The 11,437-nt window shown below is 41.0% G+C and overlaps 1 protein-coding gene across 2 annotated transcripts; it reads left to right on the top strand.

Annotated features, from left to right (window-relative positions):
• Positions 1-870: 870 nt before the first annotated feature.
• LOC110527522 (CCR4-NOT transcription complex subunit 9) lies at positions 871-11,097 on the top strand. 2 transcript variants are annotated; one of them, XM_021608854.3, is made up of 8 exons: positions 871-1,177; positions 1,643-1,822; positions 1,938-2,053; positions 2,167-2,276; positions 2,450-2,559; positions 9,277-9,375; positions 9,490-9,581; positions 9,828-11,097. In XM_021608854.3, the coding sequence occupies exons 1-8, from the start codon at positions 1,160-1,162 to the stop codon at positions 9,994-9,996; spliced, it is 894 nt and encodes a 297-aa protein (XP_021464529.1). In that variant the 5' UTR covers positions 871-1,159; the 3' UTR covers positions 9,997-11,097. The 2 variants fall into 2 exon arrangements, with proteins under 2 accessions (XP_021464529.1, XP_090096601.1); XM_090240475.1 differs by lacking the exons at positions 9,277-9,375; positions 9,490-9,581; positions 9,828-11,097 and adding an exon at positions 6,247-8,808 and having other exon boundaries at positions 911-1,177.
• Positions 11,098-11,437: the final 340 nt, after the last annotated feature.

Genomic DNA, 11,437 nt, shown 5'->3' with positions numbered 1-11,437 from the left:
TACAGTTGGCTGGACTGGTTAATGAGTAATGCTGCAGAGGGGATCTGGATGGATTGAGCTGCTTTTTTAGAACTGGGCACTAAACAGACAAATATTTGAGCATTTATTGGTGCAGTGGAACACTCCTCCTACTACCTGGTCCTATTGGCATACATGAACTTCAATGCCTATGAATAAAAACAGATCATTGTTGAAATAAAATGAAAGTCTAACTTCTTGTTTCACTCTGTGATCAACTCAAACTTTAGTTGCTCAATATGTAGGATGCAGATCATCCGGAAAAGGGTGTTCATGTTATGTACACACTTCACAATTGTGAGTATAAATAAAATGAATAGTATCAAAAACTACCACTCTGTTATTATCAATGTAGCTAAGGTTTATATTTATGCATGTAGTAATGGGAGTGTGGCTCAGTTGAGAGAATGTGGATCAACACCCTTTTTTTATGGGCCTCAAAGTCAAAACGCACAAAAATGACAACCATGAAATACACCAGTAGATGTAAAGTACTCCACAAATTCCTATATAATTAGATAAGAGGTAGCATATCGAAAATATGAATTTCATTATTTTGGCCGTGTTGGAGAGCTTCAAATCCATGAAGCATTATAGGTAAATTGTGACTTTTTTCAAATGTAACCTTTATTTAACTAGGCAAGTCACTTAATTAAGCACAAATTCTTATTTACAATGACGGCCTACACCAGCCAAACCCTAACCAGGACAACTCTGGGACAATTGTGCGCCACCATATGAGACTCCCAAACACGGCCGGTTATGATACAGCCTGGAATCGAAACAGGGTCTGTAGTGACGCCACTAGCACTGATATGCAGTGCCTTAGACCGCTGCGCCACTCGGGATCCCGACTGATTGAATTATCTACAAATAATAATCATTATTTGTAGATCTGTCATTCGGGAGTCGCCCACTGTCGGCTGCAATGTCCAACAAGTGCTTAATATTGAAGTCTGGTCCAAAACAGAAAAAGGCGGAAATAGTCACGAAACTTTCCCAGCGGATCACTTGAGGCACGTCTGAGTTGAAAGGTTGAACGCAGTTGCGCTCTCGCGAGATTCGTTGTCTGTTTTCACAACAGAAACATATTTTTATATTTTACGAAACGTTTTTCTAAAATATCCAAGCGCTGCATAGAATGCTGGCTACAGGAGCAGTAAGTACACACACGATATTGCTAGCTTGCAACCGTTATCTAGCTAGGTTAACGAGAGCTTACACAAGGCTTTTTCAAATTTATTTTTGCTAGCACAAGGCCAATTACTGTCCTGACTTTGGCCAGTAGAGTTGCTATTAGCTAGCTAATGCTAAACGTGTTACAAAGATGTTTCGAACACCTCTTGTGGTAAACTGTTTGGATAATACATGCATTTGAATGAGCTAGTTATGGTAGCTAACTATGGTGGCGAACTATTTGGGAGAAAGTTACTGTATCCATGACAGTAACGTGAATTGACATATTGTTGTTGACAGTTGTTAGCTACCTTTCGGTAGCCAGCCAGCTAGCTACCTAGCTAACTCATTCATTCATGAAGGTGGCTAGAAACCCATTGCTAGCCCTGTTGTTAATTCAAACACTATATCAATTTAGCTCAATGTGTCCACCTCTCCTGTAAAACAGGCTGTAACCACGGCTCTGGCCCAAGTGGATAGGGAAAAGATCTACCAGTGGATCAACGAGCTGTCCAGCCCAGAGACCCGCGAGAATGCCCTGCTCGAGCTCAGTAAAAAACGGGAGTCCGTGCCAGATTTGGCTCCAATGCTATGGCACTCCTGTGGGACTATAGCTGCTCTCCTGCAGGTAAGATTGTGGACGACACTAACTGGCCAGTCTCCAGCAAGATGGAGCATGGTTTTCCTCTGTGAGTGTGGCTCTAAACTTGATGATGACCCGCTTCATACTCTTTCATAAATAGGAAATAGTCAACATCTACCCCTCAATAAACCCCCCAACCCTCACCGCTCACCAGTCCAACAGAGTATGCAATGCATTAGCACTTCTGCAATGCGTGGCCTCTCATCCAGAGACAAGGTGGGTCCCTTGATTTCTCTCTCATCATGATTGAATTGAACAGTGCACTTATCCAAAACAGTCAGTGTATTTTCTTCTATATGATGTGAAATGTGTACTGTTGTTATTCACAGATCGGCATTTCTGGCAGCACACATTCCTCTATTCCTGTACCCCTTTTTACACACTGTCAGCAAAACACGACCATTTGAGTACCTCCGACTCACCAGCCTAGGAGTCATCGGTAAATATCATTTTTGTGCTTCTATTGCTATGATGCCTTGTCTCTGTCTTTTCTTCTCTCTATCTCACTCTCTGATGTTGTCATTGCCTAAGTAATGAAATTATCCAATTACTTTGACAATACAGTATGTGTCATGTATGTTTCTCTATAACTTGTTCCTGTTTGATTGGCAGGTGCCTTGGTCAAAACAGATGAGCAGGAAGTGATCAACTTCCTGTTGACGACAGAAATCATTCCCCTGTGCCTTCGCATAATGGAGTCTGGCAGTGAGCTTTCCAAAACGGTATCTCTCGCTCTGTAGCGCTCTTGTTCTGTAGCTCTCTCTCGCTCTGTAGCTCCCTCTCTCTCTCTGTAGCTCTCTCTGTTAGAGGTCGACCGATTATGATTTTTCAATGCCGATACCGATTATTGGAGGACCAAAAAAGCCGATGCCGATTATTATTATTTTTTAATAAAAATAAATAAAAATATGTTTTTATTTGTAATAATGACAATTACAACAATACTGAATGAACACTTATTTTAACTTAATATAATACATCAATAAAATCAATTTAGCCTCAAATAAATAATGAAACAAGTTCAATTTGGTTTAAATAATGCAAAAACAAAGTGTTGGAGAATAAATTAAAAGTGCAATATGTGCCATGTAAAAAAGCTTACGTTTAAGTTCCTTGCTCAGAACATGAGAACATATGAAAGCTGGTGGTGCTTTTAACATGAGTCTTCTATATTTCCAGGTAAGAAGTTTTAGGTTGTAGTTATTATAGGAATTATAGGACTATTTCTCTCTATACCATTTGTATTTCATATACAGTGGGGCAAAAAAGTATTTAGTCAGCCACCAATTGTGCAAGTTCTCCGACTTAAAAAGATGAGAGGCCTGTAATTTTCATCATAGGTACACTTCAACTATGACAGATGAGGGGGAAAAAATCCAGAAAATCACATTGTAGGATTTTTTATGAATTTAATTGCCAATTACGGTGGAAAATACACTTTTGTAATTGACAAAATACTTATCTCAATACTTTGTTATATACCCTTTGTTGGCAATGACAGAGGTCAAACGTTTTCTGTAAGTCTTCACAAGGTTTTCACACACTGTTGCTGGTATTTTTGCCCATTCCTCCATGCAGATCTCCTCTAGAGCAGTGATGTTTTGGGGCTGTTGCTGGTCAACACGGACCCTCAACTCACTCCAAAGATTTTCTATGGGGTTGAGATCTGGAGACTGGCTAGGCCACTCCAGGACCTTGAAATGCTTCTTACGAAGCCACTCCTTCGTTGCCCGGGCGGTGTGTTTGGGATCATTGTCATGCTGAAAGACCCAGCCACGTTTCATCTTCAATGCCCTTGCTGATTGTAGGCTTTGTTACTTTGGTCCCAGCTCTCTGCAGGTCATTCACTAGGTCCCCCCGTGTGGTTCTGGGATTTTTGCTCACCATTCTTGTGATCATTTTGAACCCACGTGGTGAGATCTTGCATGGAGCCCCAGATCGAGGGAGATTTTCAGTGGTCTTGTATGCCTTCCATTTCCTAATAATTGCTCCCACAGTTGATTTCTTCAAACCAAGCTGCTTACCTATTGCAGATTCAGTCTTCCCAGCCGGGTGCAGGTCTACAATTTTGTTTCTGGTGTCCTTTGACAGCTCTTTGGTTTTGGCCATAGTGGAGTTTGGAGTGTGACTGTTTGAGGTTGTGGACAGGTGTCTTTTATACTGATAACGAGTGGAGGACAGAGGAGCCTCTTAAAGAAGAAGTTACAGGTCTGTGAGAGCCAGAAATCTTGCTTGTTTGTAGGTGACCAAATACTTATTTTCCACCATAATTTGCAAATAAATTCATTAAAAATCCTACAATGTGATCTTCTGGATTTGTTTCCCTCATTTTGTCTGTCATAGTTGAAGTGTACCTATGATGAAAATTACAGGCCTCTCTCATCTCTTTAAGTAGGAGAACTTGCACAATTGGTGGCTGACTAAATACTTTTTTGCCCCACTGTACCTTTGACTCTTGGATGCTCTTATAGGCACTATAGTATTGCCAGTGTCACAGTATAGCTTCCGTCCCTCTCCTCGCCCCTACCTGGGCTCGAACCAGGAACACATCGACAACAGCCACCCTCGAAGCAGCGTTACCCATGCAGAGCAAGGGGAACAACTACTCCAAGTCTCAGAGCGAGTGACGTTTGAAACACTATTAGCGCGCACCCCGCTAATAAGCTAGTCATTTCACATCGGTTACATCAGCCTAATCTCGTGAGTTGATAGGCTTGAAGTCATAAACAGCGCAATGCTTGAAGCATTGCGAATAGCTGCTGGCAAAACTCACTAAAGTGCTGTTTGAATGAATGCTTACGAGCCTGCTGGTGCCTACCATCGCTCAGTCAGACTGCTCTATCAAATCATAGACTTAATTATAACATAATAACACACAGAAATACAAGCCTTTGATAATTAATATGGTCGAATCCGGAAACTATCATCTCGAAAACAAAACGTGTTTTTTCTTTCGTGCAAAGATTGTGCTTTTTTTGCAAATGCGCTTTTGTTAAATCATCCCCCGTTTGTCGAAGTTGGCTGTCTTTGTTAGGAAGAAATAGTCTTCACACAGTTCGCAACGAGCCAGGCGGCCCAAACTGCTGCATATACCCTGACTCTGTTGCAAGAGAAGTGACACAATTTTCCTAGTTAAAAGAAATTCATGTTAGCAGGCAATATTAAGTAAATATGCAGATTTAAAAATATATACTTGTGTATTGATTTTAAGAAAGCCATTGATGTTTATGGTTAGGTACACGTTGGAGCAACAACAGTCCTTTTTCACGAATGCGCACCGCATCGATTATATGCAATGCAGGACACGCTAGATAAACTAGTAATATCATCAACCATGTGTAGTTAACTAGTGATTATGATTGATTGATTGATTGTTTTTTATAAGAAGTTTAATGCTAGGTAGCAACTTACCATGGCTTCCTACTGCATTCGCGTAACAGGCAGGCTCCTCGTGGATGCAATGTAAGGCAGGCAGGTGGTTGGACTAGAGCGTTGGACTAGTTAACCGTAAGGTTGCAAAATTAAATCCCCGAGCTGACAAGGTAAAAATCTGTCGTTCTGCCCCTGAACAAGGCAGTTAACCCACCGTTCCTAGGCCGTCATTGAAAATAAGAATGTGTTCTTAACTGACTTGTCAAGTTAAATAAAGGTGTAAAAAAAAAAAAGGGTTTCCAAAAATACCGATTTCTGATTGTAATGAAAACTTGAAATCGGCCCTAATTAATTCCGATTAATCTGTCGACCTCTAGCTCATAGCCTGTCTTCTCTTGAGAGCCAGGTCTGCCTTTCTCAATAGCAAGGCTCTGCTCACTGAGTCTGTACATAGTCAAAGCTTTCCTTAAGTTTGGGTTAGTCACAGCGGTCAGGTATTCTGCCACTGTGTACTCTCTTTTTTAGGGCCAAATAGCATTCTAGTTTGCGCTGTTTTTTTGTTAAATACTTGACACATTGGCAATACTTATCTTTTTGTTTTCTCATGATTTGGTTGGGTCTAATTGTGTTGCTGGCCTGGGGCTCTGTGGGGTCTGTTTGTGTTTGTGAGCAGAGCCCCAGGTGATGGCTTTGTTATGGAAGGTTTGGGAACCGCTTCCTTTTAGGTGGTTGTATAATTGAACAGCTCTTTTCTGGATTTTGATCATTTGCGGGTATTGGCCTGCTCTGCATGCATTATTTGGTGTTTTATGTTGTACAAGGACGATATTTTTGCAGAATTCTGCATGCAGTCTGAATTTGGTGTTTGTCCAATTTTGTAAATTCTTGGTTGGTGAGCGGACCCCAGACCTCACAACCATAAAGGGCAAAGGGTTCTATAACTGATTCAAGTATTTTTTTAGCCAGATCCTAATTGGTATGTCAAATTTTACTTTCCTTTTGATGGCATAGAATGCCCTTCTTGCCTTGTCTCTCAGATCGTCTCCAGCTTTGTGGAAGTTACCTGTGGTGCTGATGTTTAGGCCAAGGTATGTATATTTTTTTGTGTTCTAGGGCAACTGTGTCTAGATGGAATTTGTATTTGTGGTCCTGGTGACTGTACCTTTTTTGGAACACCATTATTTTGGTCTTACTGAGATTTACTGTCCGGGCCCAGGTCTGGCAGAATCTGTGCAGAAGATCTATGTGCTGCTGTAGGCCTTCCTTGGTTGGTGACAGAAGCACCAGATCATCAGCAAACAGTAGACATTTGACTTCAGATTCTAGTAGGGTGAGGCCGCGTGAGGCAGACTGTTCTAGTGCCCTCGCCAATTCGTTGATATATATGTTGAAAAGGGTGGGGCTTAAGCTGCGTCCCTGTCTCACCCCACGGCCCTGTGGGAAGAAATTTGTTTTTTTGGCCTATTTTAACCGCACAATTTTTGTTTGTGTACATGGATTTTATAATGTTGTATGTTTTTCCCCCAACACCACCTCATGCCAAGTTGAGTCGAAGGCAACAAAGCATGGGAAGACTTTGCCTTTTTTGTTTTGGTTTGTTTGTCAATTAGGGTGTGCAGGGTGAATACGTGGTCTGTCGTACGATAATTTGGTAAAAAGACAGTTTGACATTTTCTCAGTCCATTGTTTTCACTGAGGAAATGTATGAGTCTGCTGTTAATGATAAATATATAGGATTTTCCCAAGGTTGCTGTTGACGCATATCCCACTGTAGTTTTTGGGGTCAAATTTGTCTCCACTTTTGTGGATTGGGGTGATCAGTCCTTGGTTCCAAATATTGGGGGTATGCCAGCGCTAAGGTTGATGTTAAAGAGTTTTAGTATAGCCAATTGGAATTTGTCTGTATATTTTATCATTTCATTGAGGATACTATCAACACCACAGGCCTTTTTGGGTTGGAGGGTTTTTATTTTGTCCTGTAGTTCATTCAAGGTAATTTGAGAATCCAGTGGGTTCTGGTAGTCTTTTAATAGCTGATTATAAGATTTGATCATGTATATGTTTTTGCTGTTCTTTGTTATAAAGCCAAATAGATTGGAGAAGTGGTTTACCCATACCTCTCCATTTTGGATAGATAATTCTTAGTGTTGTTGTTTGTTTAGCATTTTCCAATTTTCCCAGTAGTGGTTAGTCTTCAATTACGTTGAGCTGATCTCTGTCTCTCGCACGCTGTCTCTAAAGATAAATGTATTTCAACTAGGGATGCACGATTTATCGGTGAACATATCGAAATCGGCCAATATTAGCTAAAATGCCAACATCGGCATCACCCCGATGTCTAGTTTAACGCCGACGTTAAAAACCGATGTCAAAGCTACGGTGCACACATATATAACACATAACACATATAATATGACGTAATAACGCCATGTCCATTTTTGCGCTACACGTGCAACACAGCATTCCTAACCTAGCCCGCAATGTCTACTGTGTGGATCGAGCAGTCAATTGAAAGAGTAAGACAATTTAAGCGAGACAACTCAAAGGCGAAATCCATTAAAGACAAGATAATGGCATTCATTGCCCTTGACAATCAACCGTTCTCTGCCGTGGGTAATGTTGGCATTCGCCGACTGGTCGAGCACCGGTACACACTACCAAGTGCGCTATTTTTCAGATGTTGCCCTACCATAGTTACACAGTAATAGCGTCACTGCTATTAGCTTCACGACATACATACTATGGAATGCTGTTTGGGTCTTTGCGTGTGAAAAAAAAAATACACTGTCAAAGTTGTACAAAAAAAGTCTGCACACACTGGCCACGAACGATGTGTTTACAATACCGCGTTTGTAATAAAGCATAATTTGTTCGACCACAACTTCTGGGGTAGCTAACTTTAGCTTGGTACCTAGCTAGCACCAATACAACCAGCCTGAAAACAATGACCAGTAGAAACTACTATTATTCTTAGCTATGATTTAGGAATCCTTGTGAGTAAGTATTAGCTAGGTTGCCACTTGTTGTTCGCCTATTGAAATTGAACTTCAGTTCATGAAAATAAATAGCTAGCTAGATACTTAACCCTGTTTCCCAAAGCTAACGTTGTAAGCAGCCAGCTAGCTTTATCTGGCTAGTGAGGCTCGACCGGACCAGGTTATGTGTCGTGAAGCTAGCCACAATAAGGATTAGGCACAATAGTGGAATTTGCAGTTTTCCTTCAATATAAAAGTATGACATTGGCAGTGATACAATTTATATTAATTTGCATTATGCCATACTTTTATTTTGAAGGCTAACCACAAAGTCCACTATTGTGGCTAATCCTTATTGTGGTTGGCTTCACATAGATGGGTCTGATCACCATTAATCAAATAAGAACGGTCTCATAAATTAGGGCTATTTTAGATGACACCTAGCTAAATAGTTAGCAAGCTAACTATAGCTACAGAAACAGATTACGTCATGTTATTTGAAATTTCAAATAGTGTTATTTGACGCGTATCTTTTTTGACACGCAAAGACCCAAACGGCGTTCCATAGAAATCCTTGTTGAGAATGAAACAAGTGGAGAATGAAACAAGTGAACAACGAAACAGCACAGCAAGTAAGTGAAATAAATTGGTTTTGATTATGTTTTACTGGTAATAGGGACCTACGTAAATGCCACCAAAATAACATTTTGGTTTGTGTGTGTAACCTTTTATTTAACTAGGCAAGTCCGTTAAGAACATTATTATTTACAATGACGGCCTATCCCGGCCAAACCCGGATGACGCTGGGCCAATTGTGCCCCGCCCTATGGGACTCCCAAACACGGTCGGATGTGATACAGCCTGGATTCGAACCAGGGATTGTAGTGACGCCTCTTGCACTGAGATGCAGTGGCTTAGACTGCTGCGTCCATGTGTGTGTGTTAACTATTTAACTGTACTAGAATGCTTAAAAGGCCGCTAAAATTGGTATTGTTTTTATTTTTTTGCATGGAAAATATCAAATATAGGTATTGGACAAAAATGTCATATCGGTGCATCACTAATTTCAATCCTAATTTTTTTGTCCGACAGGTAGCAACTTTTATACTACAGAAAATCCTACTTGATGACACAGGGCTGGCATACATTTGCCAAACGTATGAACGCTTCTCCCATGTGGCCATGATACTTGTAAGTTCAAGGTTAACCAATATTCAAAATATACTTTTCTAGACACTGGTTGCCTCCTGAATAATTTTTAAAAAAATTAAAAAAAATATATATATTTTTTTGTCTCTCTTTCAGGGCAAAATGGTTCTTCAGCTCTCCAAAGAGCCCTCTGCTCGTCTTTTGAAACATGTTGTCCGCTGTTACCTACGCCTGTCAGACAACTCCAGGTATTGAAATCAACTCTTCGACCCGCTGTTGCTTGTCTCATTTAGCCTGCGTTCATTCCTTCAGTGTTTTTGAAACAATTTTCAAGGAATTACTAAAAAACCATATTGGGGAAATTATGTTGGACACTGAAAACAGTGGATGTGGTCATGGTCTTATCTGGATAGATAATAGATTCTGCTGATAGTGACTTACTCACTATCATAACTAACATGACTTTGTTTTTCTCACCTCTGCCCCCACACCAGAGCCCGAGAGGCCCTCCGTCAGTGTCTACCAGACCAGCTTAAAGATACCACGTTTGCCCAGGTCTTGAAAGACGACACCACCACCAAACGCTGGTTGGCACAGCTGGTGAAGAACTTACAGGAAGGCCAAGTCACAGACCCCAGGGGCATCCCTCTGCCCGCACAGTAGCTCTCCTCACTTCTCCAGCAGGGTTGCACAATTATGGTAACTTTCCCATGATTCCCAGGTTTACGAAGACTTTCCTGGAATCCGTGTGGAATAATCAGAAAATCTGGGAATTTTCCAAATGGGATTTATGTCAAACCTGGGTATTTTGCCAAAGTTACTGGAATTTTGCAACCCTACTTACCATGCAGCTGCACTGAGTGATACCCACCAGCAAGGACCCAGCTTCCAGAAATAGGAAAAAGCCACCAGTTTGAATGACAGACGGTCTCATAAAGGGCTGCATATTTTGTGAAGAAAGACTCTATTGAATGAAAGACCTCTACTCAGCCGTTTTCTCACGGTATCTTTCATTCGGATCAAACTGTCTGCCCTATCTCCAGCAGTATATGGATGCGTTTTCACTTGTCCTCAAACTATTAGTTCTATATTTTTTTCTCAAGGAAATTTTGGAGTCTTCACTAAGTGTTCTGAGATTGAAGTGTACGACAGAGTAAAATGTTACACCTTGACGTATGCGATACTGTTTATGTGACATACTTTCTCTTGTGTAATAACATATTACAAAGTAACTGCTTTGTGGTTACATGCATGTGTTATAGATATGCACATCTCAAATGGGCTAGTGAATGAAAATCAACTGAAATCAAGCTGCTCCTGTGTTGTGTATATTACAGAGGTTGCTGCAAGGTAAACGTGTTGGCGTGCTTCAGTGTTAACAGATAAGGGACCCCCCCCCCATTTGAGCCTTGGCCCTGTCTATCTATGTGAAACCTGAGCTGCTGCAGTGTATTATTGATGCTCTGGAACCTGAGTGGAGACTCGGTCAGAAAAAATAAGTTGTTCTCAGTGCTAAACTGTAGAGGTAACTCCGGCCTCAACACAGCCTTGTTCTCTGTCAGTGGCAAAGCAGGTAGCCTAGTGGTTAGAGCTTTGGGCCAGTAACTGAAAGGTTGCTCGGTCGAATCCCTGAGCTGACAAGGTATAAGTCTGTCATTCTGCCCGTGAACAAGGCAGTTAACCCACTGTTCCCTGGTAGGCTGTCATTGTAAATAAGAATTTGTTCTTAACTGACTTGCCTAGTTAAATAAAGGTAAAAAACAACATTTGAGTAATGCCTCTTCTCTTTAAACTCTCCTCCTCTGACCTGGCTTATTCATAATTTATAAAAACACTGACCTGATGTGCCAAGTGTGAGTGTACTGCATCTTTGATGAGTACGGTGTCTCCCTTTAGGTAATTGTCCCCTGTTCACTTGGGCTCATTGCAGCAGGTTTAGTTGTCTTTATCTTGAACAAATCCCAAATCATTTCAATGCGTTAACAGTGTATACAAAATAAACTCAATGATGTGTAGTATACTGTATATACAGTAGAGTAATGCTGGTAACATGGGGTTAGTCATTTATGGAAAAGTATGACCCCAGTATTTCAGTTTGGGGCAC

This window comes from Oncorhynchus mykiss, chromosome 7, assembly GCF_057628025.1.
Source record: "Oncorhynchus mykiss isolate SJ-2025 chromosome 7, ASM5762802v1, whole genome shotgun sequence".
NCBI lineage: Eukaryota > Metazoa > Chordata > Actinopteri > Salmoniformes > Salmonidae > Oncorhynchus > Oncorhynchus mykiss.
The sequence above is the reverse complement of the archived record's forward strand: the minus strand, read 5'-3'. Positions and strand labels throughout refer to the sequence as shown.

Excerpts from the sequence above, each read along its gene's own strand:
- LOC110527522 (XM_021608854.3), top strand. Across the intron at positions 2,054-2,166 it reads GCCTCTCATCCAGAGACAAG|ATCGGCATTTCTGGCAGCAC; the intron begins GTGGGTCCCTTG and ends TGTTATTCACAG. Across the intron at positions 9,376-9,489 it reads CCCATGTGGCCATGATACTT|GGCAAAATGGTTCTTCAGCT; the intron begins GTAAGTTCAAGG and ends TCTCTCTTTCAG.